This window comes from Paramacrobiotus metropolitanus, unplaced genomic scaffold, assembly GCF_019649055.1.
Source record: "Paramacrobiotus metropolitanus isolate TYO unplaced genomic scaffold, Prichtersi_v1.0 Parri_scaffold0000121, whole genome shotgun sequence".
NCBI classification, from domain to species: domain Eukaryota; kingdom Metazoa; phylum Tardigrada; class Eutardigrada; order Parachela; family Macrobiotidae; genus Paramacrobiotus; species Paramacrobiotus metropolitanus.
In genome coordinates this window covers 35,954-56,874 of record NW_026570341.1, presented here as the reverse complement: position 1 = coordinate 56,874, position 20,921 = coordinate 35,954, and the positions used below count along the sequence as shown (strand labels likewise).

At 51.2% G+C, this 20,921-nt stretch overlaps 2 protein-coding genes across 2 annotated transcripts; both read right to left on the bottom strand.

Moving 5' to 3' along the window:
- Window positions 1-1,009: 1,009 nt before the first annotated feature.
- On the bottom strand, window positions 1,010-3,127 carry LOC129598405 (uncharacterized). Its single transcript, XM_055496296.1, has 4 exons — window positions 2,513-3,127; window positions 1,547-2,434; window positions 1,406-1,478; window positions 1,010-1,071 (listed from the first exon to the last, which is right to left on the bottom strand). Exons 1-4 carry the CDS (start codon window positions 3,125-3,127, stop codon window positions 1,010-1,012), a joined length of 1,638 nt encoding a protein of 545 aa, XP_055352271.1.
- Window positions 3,128-4,006: 879 nt separating this feature from the next.
- LOC129598404 (uncharacterized) lies at window positions 4,007-6,287 on the bottom strand. Its single transcript, XM_055496295.1, has 3 exons — window positions 5,625-6,287; window positions 4,459-5,283; window positions 4,007-4,238 (listed from the first exon to the last, which is right to left on the bottom strand). Exons 1-3 carry the CDS (start codon window positions 6,285-6,287, stop codon window positions 4,053-4,055), a joined length of 1,674 nt encoding a protein of 557 aa, XP_055352270.1. The 3' UTR covers window positions 4,007-4,052.
- Between the last annotated feature and the right edge of the window lie 14,634 nt (window positions 6,288-20,921).

Sequence of the window (20,921 nt, the reverse complement as noted above, 5' to 3'; positions counted from 1 at the left end):
GGAACGTTCCGATAGAGTGGAAGTAATAATACTGTAGTGGGCGCAAACAAAGGCACTGGATGTTACCTAAGAATGCAAAAGCACGGTTTTTTCATCAGTTGTTCCTTCGAGCTGCTGGTGTTCCAATCAACAACCGGAACCACGAATGCGGATGGTGGAGCTGGTGGATGGGCGGGTGGGCGCTGGTGTACATTCCGTAGCAATGGACGAGCTGCGATGCCAGCGGCCTCCAGTTACAGGTACATACAACATTTTACAGAGAAGTTCATGAAACCGCACACTTCCACGCAAGGTGATCGAAAAAAGGAGAAAGCGAATTATACTTCACTGTGCCGTGTGCTTTGCAGACGGCTTTAGCCAGTCTCCAGTCGAACTTAGCACGCTGCTTGGAATTATGGGAAACATCTCGCGAAACGGTGGACGGGAATTCCTTGCTGCCGGAAGTATGGATGGAAGTGTTTTCCCAACTGGACACGGTGGCGCAGATGGCGCTGCGTACCTGTCGTGCGCATGGAACCGCCTCCTCACGTCTCCTACGGTTTAAACATTTTCTGTTAAATTCTTGAAATAACAAGAATCGTTCACAAACGCGACTATTAGAAGGCCGCCGATTAAGAATGTATCGAACGATATGAATAAAACGGAAAGAAATACAGTAAGAAAAAGACGTACGGCATCACGTTTAATTAGCAAGCTCACGGTCAGATGGACGCCGTGCAGAAGAACGATGCGCAGTCGGAAACGGGGCAGAAGTGGCGCACAGTGTATGCTATACCGCGTCTAACTAGCTTCTCGTAAGCATGTAAGCAGCGTCCCGTTTTTCGTCGAAAGACCGTGTTGCTTTATTAACCGCGGAGAACGGGTGGACGCTGATGACCGAATCAGGCGCAATCGTTCCACTAGTAATTATGATTTATGATCAACGTTTCGAGTCTGGAAGCGGTGCGCATTGTTGCATTCGCGGGAGATTTTCTTATTCCTGTTCCTCGAATCCACGTGCTCTAAAGTTTTATTCTATGCGCAAACGGATGGTGCCGATAAAGTTGACAAATTCGCTAAAGTTGACAAATTCTATCAAATGGAACCATGTTACAGCTTATTTCAAATAAACCCATTCGTAAAAGACAGAAACCGCATTGTACGGCCGCGAGTGCAAACCAAACGTCCATCATGTAGCGAAACCAGTAAACGCGAAAGACAGCGAACGTAGAATAATAAAACAGAAAACAAATTAAATTCCTTCAAATCCAATCGTCTGAAAAGCGAATAGCGCTGATTACAGTCTGAAACGCAGAGACCAGTATCGTTCGGGAAATTCGTAGCGTCCCTCACAAATCCGAATAAAATTTAAGGAGAAGATGCACAGCAATGCGTGATAACTTCGCCAACAGCAGTCCGCGCAAACCGTCCACGCACCACGCCTTCCCGCGATAAGGCGCCGACGGACGCGGATCAGCCGACTGCAGCGCACACAGGATCTGCAAAAACCAAAATCTCAACCCGACAGTCTTCCCATCGCAACGAACTAAATGATAATGATGTCTACCTTGCTAAGGCTGTTCTGTGCTGCCTCCATGTCATCCGGCTTCCTGCCCATTGTCATCCGCTGGAGCAGTTTCTGCAGCTTCTCTGCACTGGGAACCGGCAGCCCTGCTTCCATCGCGTCCCACAACGCGCAGCCGAAATCAGCGCTTCCAGGCCGAAATCGCGCACTGCTGATGCGGAACTCGATAGTGTGATTGAAGTGCGTTTGCCCCGCCGGAAAGCGGATGACGAGTCCACAGGAAACCACGCAGTCGACAAGATGGATGGTATCGCACGGTAGACTGCGGCAACCGGCCAGGAAATCCTCCAGCCAGGAACTGGCCGTATATTCCGGGTCAACGCGGAACGGATTCGGCAGCACAGGATCACACAGATGCCGCGCACACTGACCAATGGTCTGCGTGTCTACGGCATCCGGGCCGCGGTTGATCAGCAGGTGGAGGCAAACGCGGTGCAGGTAAACAGCGCGCAGACGGATGCCAGTTCGCTGGTTCACCACATGCTGAATCATCGCCGATACTTCCCTCAGGTACTGCGTCCATGATAACCGATCCAGGCGTGTTAATAGGACACGCTGCGTACCGCGGCGTAAAAACTTGTACAAACTTGCCACACGTGCAAAATTGCCGGCGTTCCAGTTGGTCTTGTCGTCGTTGCGGATGACGATGGTGGAACGCAGCAATGGCGTCTCCACGATTTGGTTCCACGATGTGCACACAGCACGCAGCTTCGTCTGGGCCACGGCGTCGAAATAGGAAAAGACCTCCTGCCACAATTCCATCGACAACGCCGTCCCTAATCCGTCTTCGCTACGCGCCGCTTCGGCTTGGAATTTTCGGATCAGGCAGAGGATGTCTGCATGAAGGCGTTCAGTCGTCTCCTCAAAGCACTACAATGCATATTAAATTAGTGAAATTACGTTAGCAAAGGTTTCATACACTGAACGACGTTTGCCGACAAAACTGACCAAGCGCGAAAACCATTTGGATAAAACATAAATGTATTGCAGTAGTCCGTCCACTAGGTCCACCACGACAATTCGCGACAGGAGATGCAGGTCGCAGCCATTCAGCCGTTGAACGAGCTCCTTCGCTTTCTCAGGGAGTACCCAACGAAATTCCTCGCCGAGGTCCACGCAGCCCTTGTTGAAGGTGCCCGGACTGATCGCTATGCGGAGGATGGCGTGGTTGGAAGCAGTACGCAGTGGGCGGATGCGGTGAATGGGGATGATGTCGGTGCAGTGCTCGCCCTTGCGAAGACCTCGCCAATTAACAACGGCCGCTCCGTGCAGCTTTGGCACGCAGCTGATTTCCCCTGGCAGCCAAATCCAGGGACCCCACGGCGTCTCCGGCACCAGAACCTCCACTGGGCCGCTTAACCATTTTTTGTCGTATAAGCTGTCCTGTTCGTTATGCTTCATCGGAGAGGGAAAGAAGACGCTGCCAAACGGTACAAATTCGTGTCGCCGGTTGGCGCAGAGCCGATCGACGAAGAGACCGTCGACGGCCACGCCCACGACGCGTCCATGGCGCATCCGTTGATCGCTGCTCAGAACCTGCACCACGTTCATTCCGCTGGGCATGCTTCCGACACTGGGCACGAAAGGAGGATAGACACAGCGGAACTGCACTGGGGACGTAATAGGACACTGAAGTCCGATGAACAGCAAGAATGAATTTACTTGAGGAAGAAAATAAAATTTCAGTTAGCGAGCCAGACGTGTATGTGACTATGTGCACATCGTAGTTAAAAACTTAGTAGCGCACTTATTTCATAATGAATTCAAACGAGAATGCTGTTATGCGAACTCGAGTGAGAACGCTGCGTATACTAACACTGCCAATAGCTTGCCAGCGTTTTATACCCTTAATAATCCGTCTGGACAATTGGGCGTGGTGGTCGTTTTTGTGCAGTTAAGCTCCAGTGTACGATATAGCTCTAAATGCGTAGGTCTACCTGTGCCAAACAGTACGATCTCAGAAACCACATAATTATGCTCATACACGGGTCTAACGGAACTTTTGGAAGTACAATTTCGTACCCTAAACGGGGTACTCTACGCAAGAATGGCGGAAAAGGTCAAATGAACGAGTGCAGCCAAAATCGTCCTTACAGACTACGAATTCTGTATAGCTACAACAGGCACGGCGGCCTCGTTGGAATAGGATCTTGATAAAATAGTCATTCCGGGAAACGAAATTTGTAGGCAAAACTAAAGTGACCCGGCCGCAGCGTATGATCGAATGCAACGAACATACGATTTATCTCTAGAAAATGGCTGGAAAAAACGTCCATACTTGGATTTTACAGTACGAACAACTGATTTGATTCATTTTCGAGTAGCCAATGCCAAGCGCATGTATTATGCACAGCTGACGTTGCTGAAACAGTTCGCACTCACAGCGGAAACAGCACAAACAAGTCATCTTTCCGATTACACTTTAGAACCTCAGAAGAAAAACAGGAGCGTCAAAATTGTAAAGTGAGATAATGCGTATTCCAGCCAATTAGGAAGTTCTCCCGGTTTCTTTCGTGGCCGCATGGGACGACTTTTTAAAGCGTGCACAAAGAAAGGCCTTGGTCATACGTGACAGTTTCTCCAACTGTATCCCTTGCATTCCGTCCACGCACCACTGCTTCCCGCGGTAATGCGAGGTCGGACGCGGATCGGCCGACTGCAGCGCGCACAACATCTGCAAAACAAAACGATGACAAGTTTACAAGGCACCACTGAGACAGTGAAAACTGGGCAATGGGTCCGCGGCCCTACAAGTCATATAACAAATACCGTGCAACAGGAGCGCGCATAAATCACACCACCCGCTTCGAACAGCGAAGCGCTGGTTTGCGCAAGTATGGGTACAACCAAGCCTCTACGTTTCCTAATTCCTAGTCTTGCATTGCCGCTCTCACCTTGCAGACAGTGATTTTGGCGTCATTTCTCGCTGGATTTTGGACCGACTGCTTCGCCAGAAACTGCTTCAAAAACTTGTGGTCCGCCGTGCTCGGAGTGGCCAGCGGCGCCTCCAATGCATTCCACAGCGCGCAGCCAAAACCGGCTCCCAGCGACAGCTTCCACGCGCCGGACAAGCTGGCGGAGAGAAAATCCTTCCGTCTCTCGCTGACGACGCACGCCAGTTCAGTGGTGCAGTCGAACATGCGGAGGACCTCACACGGCAGCGGACCGACGACCTCCACGAGTTCCTGCAGACGACAGAACCGTCCCTGACGGTCATACTCCGCCGGTGGTTGATGCGCCACGCATTCCTCGAATTCCGCATTATCCCGGACGCCGTTGATCATCACATCCAGGGTCACACCGTGCAAGTACAGACCCCGCAGACGGATGCCGGGTTGGCGCTCCGCCACGAAATGGATCATCCCCGCCACCGCCAGAAGGTCGTCACTGTCCAGGTCGTATTTATCTTCGGGCGCGACGACAAGGTGGCGTGTGGTGGCGCCCAGGCCTTTGTAGATAACCGCGGCGGTGAGAAAAGCGAAACGTCGGTCGTCTTTCGATCTGGTGAGGACCAGCGTGGCTGTCAGCGGGGGCGCGGTAAGGAGACGGTTCCATGTTGAGGAGATAGCACGCAACTGTGCCTGATTGACCGCGTCCAGATGGGACAAGACTTCCATCCACAATTCCGGCAAAAGCGCACAGCTGTCAACCCGTTCCCAGTGTTTCTCCGATAATTCCAAGCAGCGTGGTAGGTTCGCCTGGAGGTTGGCTAAGGCCGTCTGTCGAACACGCGCAACATTAGAATTCATTTCCAGATTAATTTTTTATACTTCGCTCACTTTGCTATGAAATAGTAATTCGTACATCTTAGAACACTTACTAAAGATTCACGATACTGCAAACCCAGGATTCAGAAAACTTGCCAACTCATTTGATTCTAAAGCACAAACACGTTTTCGGATTTCATCGCTGGTTTTAGTGAACATACCTAGAAGAGGACGATGCGTTTCGAAAACATTGTCATGTTTTAAAATAGGGACTATTGACTGCAGTGTGACCACAAAAACAGTACAGGAAATAGTGGAACCGCATACAGATAAGGGAATAACAATTTTTTAACCTGGAATCGGAGGTCGTCGGCATCGCAGCTCTTAAATCGCAGGCGAAGGTACACCACACCCAACCGGCCGTCCACCAGCTCCACCATCCGCATAAATAACTCCGGTCCGCAACTGTTATCAGCCACCGTCGCCGCCGCGATCAAGGCGGTGGCCGCTTCCGTCGTCAGCGAGCGAAACCGCTCATCCAGCTGCACACTGCACCTGGCGAAGATTCCCGGTTCGATGTTGTCGCCTTCGCGGAAGAAACACCCTTCCAGATCGTCGTCAGCGTAGCGCAGTCGCTTAATGGGAACGATGTCGGTGGAGAGCACTCCGCTGTTTTTATCTTCCCACTGGACAACGGCCGCTTCCACGCTCTGGTACGGCACACTGATGATCTCGGCGTCCTGCCACACCCACGGTCCAGAATTGGTCTCGCGGACCAGCGCTTGCATGGGCTGGTGATCAATTTCTTTGGCATGGATTTCGGCTAGCACCGATCGCTTCGCTGGCATGCAGGGGAAGAAGACCCAACCGAAGGGGACAAACTCGCGTCGCTGATTGCGACGGAGCATGTCGACGAAAAGTCCGTCGTCGGCCACGTCGACAACCCGGCCTAAACGGTAGAGACCGTCGTCGCCCTGAACATGGACGCTGTTGATGCGGTGGTAGTCGATGGGCATAGTTGAAATCGGTTCGCCTGGATAAATCAAGCTACTGGCTGCTGATGGCAATCCAGCATTGACTGCCTCGAGTAAACTCAGAAGGATAAAAAATAGGCAAAGTCATGCGCAAAACGACGACAAGTCCGGTAAATTATTTTAGCAGACTGGCAAACAAATGGAAATATTCTAAAAATTTGGACATACTGTGCGGTTGTTCGTGCTGATAACTCCGCCCACGTTCTCGCTATTCGCTCTTCTGTTCAGCGCTGCTTTTCCGGGATCGGCAGTCCGCGACAATTCACGCTAGTTGTTAACACAGACGCCGCGAAGATGCAATTGGTCTGCGGAAAATTGTGGGTGTGTACAGTATCGCCATTCCTGCCTCGATACTTCCGAAGCTCCAGATTTGGCGTCCAAGAGCATGCTAGCAACAAGCTTCCACGTACAGTTGCCGTTACATATCCAATAAACAGTGTACGATAGTAACTAGTAAGAATCTAAGAGCGTGCTAGTTTCCATTTTGTATAGAATCTAACAATTCGTTTTCTCGGCAATCAGTTATTGTGCTTCGTTGTCAAAGTCTCACAACAACCAGCGGAATGTTCGTGGTACAGGTTCTGGGCAGCGATCAACGACTGCGGCACGGGCGCGTCGTGGACCTGGACACCGATGGTCTCTTTGTCGATCTGTTGTGTCGCACTCGGCGACGGGAATATGCCCCATTCGGCAGCGTCTTCCTTCCCTTTGCAACGTTCGCAAACTATCGGACGGGTTTCTCTAGCAAACCACAGTCGAGCGTTCCGGTGGAGGTGTTGGTGCGGGAGACGGCATCGGGTCCGTGGATTTGGCTCCCGGGTGAAATCTGTCAGGAACTGCACGTAGCGGCCGTTGTGCAGTGGCAAAGTGTGCAGGGAGCGCGGTGCACCGACATCCTCCGGGTCCAACGCATTCGTCCAGCATACGACGTCGCCATGCTGGACAAGAAACCCTCGCTAGCCAGATTGGCAGCACACACCTTCATCAAGCGCAGTGTGGACCTGGGCCAGGAATGGCGCTCGCTGTCCGCTGCAGAATCCGCGGCGCTCATCCAGCAGTTCAACAGACTCAGCCGGTATCTCGCTTTGCCGGTTTCCTTAGTGGACCTCGTGGATGGCCAACTGAACTACATTTTCAAGCGCCATTATAGTACAATTGGCTTTTCTAACAATCAGGTCGGTTGATTTGGTGCTGTGCGTCGCTTTGCTTAACCGTTATAATGTGTTGCAGAAGATCAACCGCTTCCAGGACGCGCTACTCACCTTAATTAAGAGACGTCTTAAGAACGAATCGTCCACCCATAGTCTTACGGCGCCGCTACCGGCGGACCTGTGGCAGGAGGCCTTCTCCCACTTGGACAACGTGACGCAGACGAAGCTGCGTGCCGTGTGCACCACGTGGAACCGCATCATGGAGGCCCAGCGCTGTATTCCACTCTCGTCATCGAAGACACGGATGAAAACGGATTTAACCCGTTCCTTCGCTTGGCGACGGTGCACAAATACTTCCGCTCCGGGACGCGGCGCGTGGCCATAACTGGCCGGAAAAAGGGAAAAGGGATGAGCGCGGGCTCCGCAATGGAAATCTGCGCCATGATCCAGGAAGTGGCTGCTCAGCGAACCGGCATCCAACTGCGCGCTGTTTACCTGCGCCGCGTCCATCTGAACCTGCTGATCAGTGACGGTGTCGTCAGTCTGTACTCTGGCCATTGCGGCCTTCACGGGCCTGTTTCTTTCGCGCATCCTTTCCTGGAGCAGGAAGATGCGGAGTACCGCTCGTATGTGCCGCTGAAGGATTTCGTTGACGGAATGCGCCGTCTACCGTGCGACACCGTCCACATTGACGACTGCGTGGTGTCCTTGCCGTTTGTCATCTATCGTAATTCGACGCAAGAGAACGTTCAGTCTCAGATCCAGTTCACCATCGGCGCCGTCCGATTGCATCCGGATACTGATTTCAGCATCGCGTTGTGGGATGCGTTTGACGCGGCGCTGTTGCTGTCGGGTGAGCGCCCGCTGAACGAGTTGCGACAGCGGTTGACAAAGGGCGGGAATTCTGGTAAAAAGGATGAAATGGCCATCACCACCTGCCAGGTACGCTCAACAGCTGCGTCTTTCCTAACTCTGCATAGGTTTTCCAGCGACTTGAAGAATACTGATTGATTTCATTTTGTTGCAGATGCTGTATGCGCTGCAGACGGCCGATCCGCGTCCGACCTATCCGCCGCATGCCTTTCCGCGTTACTGCGGGAAGAAATGGTGCGTGGACGGCCTGCGCGATTTGCAGTTGGAGAAGTTGTCGCGCGTGACCCTGCATTTTCTCCTAAAACTGACTGGGATTTTGTGAAATGTTGCGATGTATTGGCGATCATTAGCTCGCTGCATTCGCTCCATATTATGTACTTTATTCCCTGCTTCTTCCTTGCAATGAAGGAATTGGATCATCTCTTCTACGTTGATTTAGTTCACTGCTGTTTTTTTGAATTGAGAGAGAACGGTTTTTGTGGTATGTGTAAGGTAACGAGAAACATTAAATACACTTCACAGGCTTCGATCACGACAGTCACAATCCTGATTCTTTATGGCAGCTGTCAAGTATTTGAACTTATTTCCGGCATTCAGGTATCGATATACTGCATATGGGTTTCTCGATCGGACGCGGCAGCAAACCGTCAAATTTAATCTTGCAGGTTAGCAGCGCTTCAGTTGGATGCACCGTAATGACGTTGTTCTTTAGTGAACGAATCGACGTGATGGCACGAATCGGCTGTTAATCGAATCGGCATGATGGGTGTCGTTACTAAGAACCGTACACTGCGCCCTAAATAGGCGGGGCCCATCGTCCAGCGTTTGTAGCCTTTCTGCTCGGACTGGTCGTTCGCAGCGTTTCGGTTAGTATACATTTATATGTCACTATCGATGTACACACGGTGGTTTGTGAGTGAGTTTGTATTGCAGACTTTGAAGTTCGCTTCGGACTCAGTTGTCACCGATCTGTTGTGAACGCGAAGTGATATTGTTCGTATTCACAGCCAAATCATTTATCAACGCCAAGCATGTCCCGCGGAATTCATCGCTTCAACACCGTCCATGTTCTGGGCGACGACGGGTTCCTGCGTTTCGGCCGCGTTGTGGACGTGGCCGACGACGGCCTCTTCGTGGACCTCCTCTGTCCGCAACAACGTCGCGAGTTTTATCCCTTCAGCCGAATCTTTTAGCCCCGCCCCCTGGAAGACCACCATCTGACGGCGAAACGTGCCGCAGACTTGGGTCTGCGCGTTCTGGTTCGCGACGGACCGTCGGGTCCGTGGATTTGGCGGGACGCTGACATTGCCCACATTCGGTGCCAGAGCTCTGAAGCGGCCGTCGTGCAGTGGAGGAATAGGGGCAGTGAAGTGCCGCACACCGCTATCGTTCCCGTCGAGCGGCTGCACTGGAAACGGACCCAGCAGCAAGAGTGCGTCGCACCGCGAACGTTTGTCAAGCGCTGCGTCCAGCTGCAGCAGACGTTCCCGGCACTTTCGCTGGAAGAGACCCAGGTCCTGCTCCAACGTAGGCGGGTGCGGTACGGCTGGCAAGATGCTGGAGTGTGCCCGGTGGACCTCGTGGACAACCGGTTGGAGGTGGTGTACCGGCCCTCGGGGTGGCTAGGGGGCGATGACGACCGCTCATTTCTGGTAAAGATGCATAGCACGCGGATGTTTTAGTATCGATGCGGTTCGAACAGCCGAGCGACGGTGTATCTAGCATGCCTCTAAACGCATTACCAAACATGTGCAGTTTTCTTCCGGTTGTTTGTTTAGATGGCCGTCGATAATCTCAAGGACACCATAGAATTTTGCTGGCCGGAGACACCATCGGAAACGAATGCCACGATCGTGCTGCCATCGGAAATCTGGATGCAGGTGTTCTCCCATCTGGAGACCCTGGCGCAGACGCAACTCCGCTCGGTCTCCGCCACATGGAACCACCTCCTCACTGGGCCGACACTGACCGCCACGATCGGTATTTTTACAGGCAATTGCCGGCGACACAACCGGCATTTCCGCTATCACAACGCCGCGGTTATCTATCACTGCCTGCGCGCCCACACCCGCGATATAGTCGTCGTGGCGCAGCACGCATGGCATTTCGACATGAATGACGTCATGGCACTGGCGGGGATGATTGCATACGGGGGAACGCAGCATTCCGGTATCCGCTTGCGATGTCTGCATTTCCGCGGGGTGACGCTGCGGCTGGTAATCAACGGGTTTCCAGCGAAGCCGACGGAGTGTGTCCGGCATCGGAGCAGCGCGGCCGCGGACGAAAAGCCGGTCCAGAACTTTCACGGCGAGTGCTACAGTCGCCTACAGGATTTTGTGGACGTGTACGCCGGTCTGCCGTCTGTCGCCCTGCGCCTGACGCAGTGCCCAGCGGTCCTGGTCTGCGCCCTGCCCGATCGCCGGTCAGCCTGGGGCCACACGGATTTCCTCAGTGCCCACATATCAGCGGATTCCTGTCAATCGCCAGTCCCGTTGGGCGGCAAGTTCGGCGCGACGCTGTGGCAGACGTGGGAGGCGGGCCTGACGAAGACGCATGGCTTCACGCTGCAGCATTTGACCGACTTGCTGGCCACATCCGACCAATGGGGCGGGACTACACGGGAGGATATCTGTCAGGTCAGTTTCACTATGTTCGCTTATTCTGCATCTGTCCACTTTATCACTTCACACGAAAGAATTAACCGTGTTGGGTGTTGATAGGTACTGTGCGGAGTGCAGTCAAGGGATCCGCGTCCCCTGTCGCCTTTCCGCGGGAAGAAATGGTGCGTGGACGGCCTGCGACAGTTGCCGTGGGAGCAATTATCGCGGATGACTCAGCATTTTCTCCTGCTCCTTCCCTGGTTGGCGTCCCGAAAAGCGCCGTTCTGATCATTATGTCCCGTCGCTCAGGGTGTCTGTGCCATATGACGTGGACCTTCATCTACGCTTAGACGATTCTCAGCACTGCCAATCCTAACCGAAAGTGTGCATTGTGTCGCTGATTCCGCTGTATGCTTGCATTGCCTCTGTTGTTGGAGTTGCGATGGATTGTTTCTCTGCTATAACTGCTCCAGCTGCTCCTATTTCTTACGTGCGCTGGCACGCCATTTCTTTGATTAGCGGTATTGAGTAGCATTTATTTCTTTTCAATATTATCATCTACAGTAGTACGATGTCACAGTGACAATGAGGTACCTGTTCCGATGACGACCAAAACAAGCTGTTTTGGTCGTTTGCTTATTTTTATTGAGTAGGAATTGTCAGGAGATGGCCTGACCGTGTCCCAGGAAGAAAACCACGGAATACTAATAACTGACGGTCTGAACAAATACGACAGTTCTACGGCTGTTTATTTAAGTTCACGCCCTGTCACCCAAAGGGTTCCCCGAATGGAAACCGTCTCCCGTAGGACAATGTAGTCCACTTCAGTTCGTCGAGTGCGCAGTCGATGTGAGAGCGCACTGCGCATATAAGTATAGAATCCTCTTTGGAAGTTGTTAATGATTAGAAGCAAGCAAAACCTGCATTCGCGGATATGAACCCAAATATTTTTCTTTTTTTCTGAATAGAACGGATGTAACTGGATATGAAACAACCCTGCCCAAAATCAGTCAGTAGTCTCTTATCCGAAAACATCAGAGTGATTACGCAGCAAACTTGTCAGTACAGAAACGCGATAAAAGGGAAAAGCGATGCAGCGATTTTTACATATGTGCGCTGGACACGGGGACAGCACAGCGAGGCACGCACATACAGTACTACGCGCTGAAGCCGTTTCTAAGATTTACCGTAACAGTCATTCTACCGTGGAGAAACTTGAGCGCTGCCAACAAGGAAAGCGTATGTATTCATACGTGTATTAGTGTCTAATGACCTTTACCGTAAACTGATAATAAATGGTGTTTTGTGAACTTGATCGGACGGCTTCAGTACGCCATAGCGCCACGTAGCCTGCTTCTAAAGATGTGCGGATGGCGAATTTCTGGGATATCACTATCCGCCAGACGCCGAGACGGACTGCTATTTCCATAATTCTTAAGACAAAGCTTCGATAACATGACTAACATCGGCAATTTATTTGCATCAGCTTCTACTTAAAAACTAAGAGGAATAACTTCCACAGAGCAAAATAATTCGTGCTCGCAGCCACTAAAAGAACATGGAAGAAAGTACAAGTTCAGCCGCGGCAAGTCCGGCGACCATTCCCAGTTACTTTAAGAGCGAAAAAATATAGCATGAGATTGCAAAAAAAAGTAATAAAAAAGAACAAACTGCATTCCGAATTGCAGAATAAGAGAAAAGAAAGATGAGACTGCGCGGTGGCCGATGCTGGCAGACTTCATGGTTGGGGGGGATGCCTACATTCAGAGTTGGGTCAGAAAGTGCCGCGTCAAACGCGACAACTGCTCCAGCTGCACATCTTGCAAACCGTCCACGCACCACCGCTTCCCGGGGTAGTGCGACGAAGGGCGTGGATCGGCCGACTGCACGGCACACAACACCTGCAATTAACCAACCGACGATTGTCTTTATCGGCCGCTTGCAACTTGATGATCAAATTAATCAATCAGAATGAAGTAAATTAATGAAGAACTTTACTGTAAGACTAAAAAAGTTGAAATCAGCTAGTCAGTCTAACCTGGCACACCGCGGTGTTGACCATCTTCTGGGCCGTCTTCGTCGGGTCTTTGGCAGAATCCAGCAACCGCGCCACTTCCTTCCGCTCTGGCCCGAACGGTTCCGCAGCGGCCGTGTCCAAGGTCTGCCACAGTGCGCAAGCGAAACCGACACCCAACGCCATCCGCGATGCACCGATGCGCGCCGGTAAGAAGGCGAGTGTGCGGGTTTGCCACAGCAGATGGATGACGGAGCATCCCAGGAGAAGCGAGCAGTCCTTCAAGCCAATGGCGTCACACGGCAGACGACCATACACTTCGGTGAAATCCCGCAGGCGCACAAAGTAATCCCCATGATAATCTGTCAGCAGATCAGAGGACTCATACTTTCCGTGCAGCGTACAGAGTTCGTCCCAGGGCAGCGCCTCCTGGACGTCGCTGAGCAGCAACTGCAGACGGACGCCCCGCAGCCACAGTCCCTGCAGGCGCACGCCGGGATGCTGCGCCGCCACGAAGTTAATCGTGCCTGCCAGCGCCATTAAGTCTCCCATGTCCACGTCTTCCTCCCAATCGGTCAGGACGAGGTGCTGGGAGCCAGGACTGAGGCATTTGAAGAGGACCGCCGAGATGTAGTAGCGGAAACGTGCGCTCTTCTGACTGGTAATGACGATGGCGGCGGTCAGTGTCGGTCCTGTGAGGATGGCGGTCCAGTCCGGCGAGACGAGGCGAAGCGCCGTCTGCGTCACCGTGTCCAAATGGGAGAACACTTCCGTCCATAATTCTGCCGGTAACATGCTGCAGTCGGCAATTTCCGGGGGATTCTTCGACGCTTCCAGACAGTGTTTCAGGTTCAGATCCAGATGAGCCAATATCTCCTGTAAATCGACACAAAACACTCATCTAAGTAGTGTTGGAGTACTTACTAAAACTGTTTTACTATATTATGTATGGTGAGCGTACCACGAATTCGCGGTCCTCGGCGTCGCAACTGTTCCAGTCTTGCGGCGCGTAGAGAATATCCAAGCGGCCGTTGACAATGCCCACCATGGCCACTCGCGACTCCAGTCGGCCGAAGGAATCCGTCGCGCTGGCCGCCCTGACCATCGCGGCGGCCGCGTCTGCTGATAGAGAAGCGAACTGTGCATCCAACCGCACGCTGCGTTTAGTGAACGCTCCCGGTTTGATGTGCTGATAACGATGGGCGGGGTCAAACGGCCAGCGCAGACGATCAACGGGCACGATATCGGTGTAGGACACATCGCTGCCGTTCGTCCTCCACTGCACAACGGCCGCTTCACCGCGTCCCACGCGGATATTTTCCACGGGAGCCCAGATCCAATGACCGGACGGGGTTTCGCGAACCAGCACTTGCAGACCGGTTTCCGCAGCGGCTTTTCCAGCCAGAGCGGCTTCGTTGAGTTGGCGTGGCCGGTAGACGCGACCGAAAGGGAACAGACGGCGCTCCCGCCGGGGACCACGCAGCTCGACGAAGAACCCGATGACGGTCACGTCCACGACGCGGCCGTAGCGCAGGCAGCCGTCCTCGTCCACCACCTGGACCGTGTTGAAGCAGCCGATGCCGCCAGGCATGTTGCATAGTTGGTTCGGTTCGGAAATACCCGTGAACATGGTGCCGAAGTACGGTGATGCGGCGCTCGCAGCGTCCTTGCCCACGTGGGTCCATTCTGCAATGGAGGAACAAATATTAACATCTATTCACATCTGGTTTTTATTTCCCTCTTGCAATAACAATTGCGCAGCAAGTTGAAAGCGTGCTAATTTCAGAGACGTACACTGGGCGCTGGATCGCAGCGGAGTCCGGGTCTGGTTGATGCGATGCCTTGAGCTTCTTCGGTGGAGGATTCATTACTCGGAAAAGACCTTTTCAGTATCGATAAACCGCTAGTTACTCCAATGAAATTAATTTCTTCAACTCTAATTGACAAGTTACTGCGAAGTATCAAATGCACAACTGCCAACTGATGAAATGCGTTCCTGCTCGGTATTGACTGCAAATCACATATGAAACTACTGTGATGATTGGGGCAAATCGAACTCTCATGTCCGATGCATATTGTGGTGCCGTGGCCACGCCTCCTGTGCATATCGCAGTGTACTTGGCCGGTTGAAACGGAGTGGCTGCTTTAGCTGCTGAATCTCAGTGGCTGAATTTTGAGCTGCTGCGGTGGGCACACACCGGCCAGCCGCCGGGAGGTCAGCGCAATGGGGGTGTCCAGCGAGTAGCGGCACAGATCCAGCACGCCGCCAACATTAGCACACCGGGCGTAATTTTTTTGCTTTCTTACTCTTGCACCTGGACAATGCGCGACAGCTTCTCTTGCAATAAATTTTGCAGGCCGCACTATTTGCTCCCGCGGTAATCCGAGAACGGATCGGCCGGGCGAGCAAGATTGACGGCGGGCTTTTTGGACGGTTCAAGGGCCAAGAGAGGCCTAGACTCCAACTCTGACTCTGATTCTGACCACTCAAAGTCTGACTCTGACTACTCAAAGTCTGACTCTGACTCTGAAGGTTTCTTAGGTTTCTTAGTTTTCTTAGTTTTCTTAGTTTTCTTAGTTTTCTTAGTTTTCTTAGTTTTCTTAGGTTTCTTAGGTTTCTTAGGTTTCTTAGGTTTCTTAGGTTTCTTAGGTTTCTTAATAGGTTTCTTAGGTTTCTTAGGTTTCTTAGGTTTCTTAAGTTATTCTAAGGTTATTCAGTCAGATTCAGAGTTTGGACAGTCAGAGTCAGACTTTGAGTAGTCAGAGTCAGAGTTTAAGCGGTCAGAGTCTGAGTTAGAGTCAGAGCTTGAGCGCGGGCCGACCAATTTCCGCCAGTTGTAACTGTCTGTCCCGCAGTCGCCTGCCCTTTATACCCTGCACAGTCGCTCGCTCCTGCGAATCGTCGAACCAGGCGTTCCGCGTTTAAGGTGCGCGAATGACATCGTTGTCGTAACAACGGTCAGGAACGTACAACCCATTATCTGCCCCGGAATCCTTCTGACGCTTCCACAACCTGAATGACCGGTCGTCGAGACGCGGCGAATGCGAGATTAATCGGGTAATTGTAGTATGTATTGTACAGTATTGTGATTCACGTTCACGGAAACGATTCCGCGGAATTGTACAGACCGAAAAATGCTTTCAACTGTCACCAAGCAATAATGTTGAATCTTATGCCAGTATACGTACTATCCGAACTGCCCGGCCTAAAAAGGAAGAAAATGGCTGACGCAGCAAACTAAATGGAAAGAAGAACAGAGTTGCCGCGATCTGTACAGATTGCTAGTTAAAAGTCGTCCGGCATTGGTCAAGGGCGCGCGGCCGCCCAGTGTGACGGCCGGGAAGTGACTCTTTGTAGATGAATAGGAAGTGGCGGGCGATGTGCGACAGCTTCTCCAACAGCAAACCTTGCAGACCCTCCACGCACCACTGCTTCCCGCGGTAATCCGAGGGTCGCGGATCGGCCGACTGCAGCGCGCACAACATCTGCAAGCACGTATATCGTGCAGTGTTTTTCAAGTCAGGAAACAGCACAAAGGACAAACCGTAACTGATGATTCGTACCTTGCAAACGATTTGCCTGAGAATTCGCTCCACGTCCAACTTCCCTTTCAGCCAATCCAAGAGCTCGTGCAGCATTTGGTTACTCGGTACCTGCATGAAAATAAACTATATCTTTGCTTATTTAAATTAAAGCGTTAGTTTTTTGCAGGTACCGGCAGCGCCGCGTCCATGGCATCTCACAGTGCGCCACCGAATTCCGAGCCAGTCGGCAGTCGGGTTGAGCGATTATTTACCGTAACATTGAGAAAATGCACCCGTTCCGGCCGTTCGCGGGAGAAATACGAGCAGACCAAATCACCACAGTTCGTCATGAGAACTGTAATTTACATATAACTGAATAAGTGATGTCTATAAAGTTATCCAAAAGTTGCGCGCCATATATAAGATACAGCACTTATAAGCAAACTTAGTGCAAAGGTCAGTTGTGACCTTTTGGTATTGTCATTCGCTTCGTGACCTTTCGTCTTACATTTTTCGCGGCACTTGATGGTGTATAGATACATAAAACCGTAGCGCTTTCGGGATGTGCGTAAACGCTCGACGAAGAAACTCGGAAAGTGTCCTACGCATTCGAAACCGTTGTCAAAAGGATAGATACTAGTAATGGCATCCACTTCAGTTCGTCGAGTGCGCAGTCGATATGAACGCTAAATCTAACGTAGAGTAATTCGAACACTGCCAACAGAACCAAGCGCATGTATATTAGTGGCTAACAAACGGATGAGAGACCGACACTCGTTATTCAGTAATTGTTTATTGCCGGGAGACTGACGCCCTGCCACATCTGGACGTACGTACAAGCGCCTTCGCTGCCACTCACCGACTCACACTGCTCCTAGCCTCAGATTATTCCTGTCAGTCATCTTTCAATGGCGACTGCCATTGGCTAAAAATTGATAGCGTCCTGACGACGTCACAGTTGTGCCTGTACGTACGAGGGTTGCTAAGCCTGCGGAGTACAAAGCAGAGAAAATTTCGTCCGTTCGCTAGTTGGTTGGGCTGGATTTGTGACGCTACTCGCTGTGCAATCCCATGGCGCTGACAAAGCAGCTACCGAATTTCCACCAGCCAATCATTAATCAAGGTGGTGCCAGTACACTGCGATGTGCGCAGGAGGCGTGGTCACCGCACCACACTGTTCATCGAGCACGGCAGCTACTTTTCCCATTTGTGACAGTGATTAACAGTCAAAACCGTGCAAGAACGCAGCTCATCAGTTGGCAGTTTTGGATTTGATATTAATTTTCACAATAACTTGTAAGTTAGCTTTGACGATCAATTCATTCGTGTAGCTAATGGCTGATAGGAACCTAAAAGGTCTTTCCGGAGTAATGGATCCTACGAAGACGCTCACGACGTCGCATCAACCAGACTCGGACAGTCCTGCTGCGATCCAGCGCCCAGTGTACGTCTCGGAGTGTAGCACGCTTACAACCTGCTGCGCAATGACGTACCGGAGATTGGCCTCCCCTATGGGAAATAAAAGCCGATGGCGCTGTGCCTGAGTAGTAATAATATCAGTTTTCTCATGTACAACGGTACAGGAACAGCTCTGACGACACTACCGATTTTTGGCCAATCGTGGCGGCAAATGAAAGATGACGGACGGGAATAGTCTGAGAAAAGGGGCAGTGTAAAGCGTTGATTGGTATCAAACGCGCTTGTACGTACGTCCAGCTGTGACAGGACGTTCCCGGCAATAAATTAACAGCCAGTGTCTCTCCACCGCTTGTCAGCCAGTCGAGCAGCAAACACTTTTCTACATTTTGTTAAGGGAGTTCATCACATTAAGAAGCTTTTATTTCACGGTACGTAAATGCAAGATTGATAATTATAGTAAAATTATAGGCATTTTACGACACAGTTCTAGTTTAATATTCTCGTATCTAATTAAACGTGAAGTGGCTAGCGAATTTTCAAAATAATTCCCAAAAATTACCTTAGCTCATCTTACAGGGCGTTTTCTATACTACATAATGCGATAATTGTAATGAGTGTATCTTTTTTCGTTAACAAGAAAAAAATTAAAGTTGTACGAGTGGTAGAGGGGGGCACGTAAGGTGAACCGCAAAATAATGGGTTGCGCCGCACTTATTGTGAGTGATGGCATATTCCTTCAATCGCCCCCGACATCGGTGGTTAGCATTGAAGTAATCGCAATCAGGTGCGATCAAAATCTGCAACTGCCCCATCCAGCTTTGTTGAGTTTGTTGAAAAGAAAGAGAAACAAAAGACGCCATAAACGCAAATCTGCCGTCTGATTGCAGTCTTTTGTTTTAGTGTCTATGACTGCATCAGTCTGCATGAATGTTATATGGCTGCCTGCCTGTTCTGCGTTGCTCCACATGTGCATGTGCTTTTGTGTGCGGCAGCCAGCAACTCTCGGTACCGGCACCAAAGCCGTGAAAGAGGTATACTTCTGCAAGCTAACACTGAACAAAACGTAAAAAAACTTTGAAAATCAGCTGTGAATACATTGGTTTGCCAAAAATTACAAATAAAATCGCAATAAATAAAGTACCGCAGCCTGAGCTTATTATACGGACAGAATTTCTGTTTAGGGTTTTGTTCGGCAAATATGGTCAATTATATCCAGGGGTAGAGTGCCCCAAGCACTACTTTGGCACCCCCGATTTTTTTTCTTTTTCTGTTTTTTATCAATCAAAATTCTGTCCGTATAATAAGCTTATAATACTTCGCTCTATAAAATGGCCGTTGCAGAATATTTTTTTTCACATCTGTACTCTGTAAAAATCGACTTCAAATTTTTCAATTTAAAAGCTAATTTCTCAGCAACAATAAATGTGTTACTGTTACTGAACCCATTTTAAAGTACAAAAATCATTTCTTTATGTGTTATATTCTACGGTTTTGTCTAAAACTGTAACGCGTCGATGGTATGCCCGTTTCCGCAGAAGGACCGAGTTGCTAGCCACTCCGCGTTAAGTAATAAACTGTGCTTTATATTGAACGATTTCTGAAGCGTATCTTTAACTGAATTTCTGCCTCGACTTCGTTCTGCATCGAAGTTTTTAGCAGGGAGGCGTTTATTGGACCGCATCCTGCTTTGTACGCGGTGGCGCATTGCGCATGAGCGCAAGTGTTTCCCTTTTCGAGTCCCGACGCATCCTGAAGAATGCCAAGCGGAATGCACCGCGAGAACGCCGTGGACGTTCTCTTCGACGACGGGATGATGCGGTACGCGCGTGTGGTGGACGCGGCTGAAGACGGACTCTTCGTGGATCTGCTCTGCCCCGACCGACGCCGTGAATTCGTCCCGTTCGACCGTCTATGCTTGTGCTGAGCGGAACGAGCGAAGCGGATGTGGCTCGTATTTGCTCGAAGAAATCCCCGAACATTCCCGTGGAGGTACTCGTGGAGGAGACAAGGTTAGGACCGTGGATGCGGGTCCTTGGTCAAGCCGTCAGTTTCGGACGCGGGATGCAGCACGGGATCGTCGTCGAATGGCGACGCCCTTGCAGCGGAAAAACGTGTACCGATTTCGTTCCCAGCGAACGGATCCGCTGGACAGTGCAAACGGAGCTGAATCTGCTGCGGCTGGCTCACCTTCAGCGTAAACGTACGACGGGAACCGAAGATGCCTCGGATTACCACACAGTGCTGGATCATGTTGGCCCAGGCACCTTCGTCAAGCAGACTCTGCAGCTGGACGACGTATTTCGCTCCCTGTCTACGGAAGAAATCGAGGCGCTCATGAAGCGGTTGACCGGGTCTGAACTGGATGCGCTGGACTGCACGGTTGCCGTCGTGGATGTCGTCGACGGCCGAGTGGTGTACATTTGTCGACCGAGTCACTCCCGACGAGACGATTCCTGGACGCGGCGTGTTCTGGTGAGGCATCACGATCACTTTGAGTGTGAAAACGATCTGGTTACGAGTTTTGCACGGATTGCAGGCGGCCGTCGCGAGTTTTGACGAGGAGATGGTCAGTGTGTCGGAGCTGACGGACAAGGTCCCGACAGGGACGGACCAGAAGGCGCTTCCCGGGGAATTATTCATGAAGGTGTTCTCGCAGCTGGACACCGTGACGCAGATGGGGCTGCGCGCGGTCTGCGCAGCATGGAACACGATGCTGTATGAGCCAGTGCTGAGCGGGCGCATCACCATTTCCTTGGAGGAGTACACGGGCTCCCTGTGTCGATTCCATCGCTTTCTGCCTATGGCGACGATTTACAGGTGTTTGCAGCGGGGCACGTATCCTGAATGGTATCCTAGAGTAGCCTACAGCCAATGGGTTATGATCATAGCACCTGGAATGTTAGTGCTTTGTCCTTTGGTCCTTTTGTTACAGTACCCGGGACTGAAGGAACTATGTCTAGGTGCAGGAGAACGCTAAAGCATCAACCAGATTAAGGATGCCGACTTTTTCAACAAATTCTAAAATTTTTTGCAT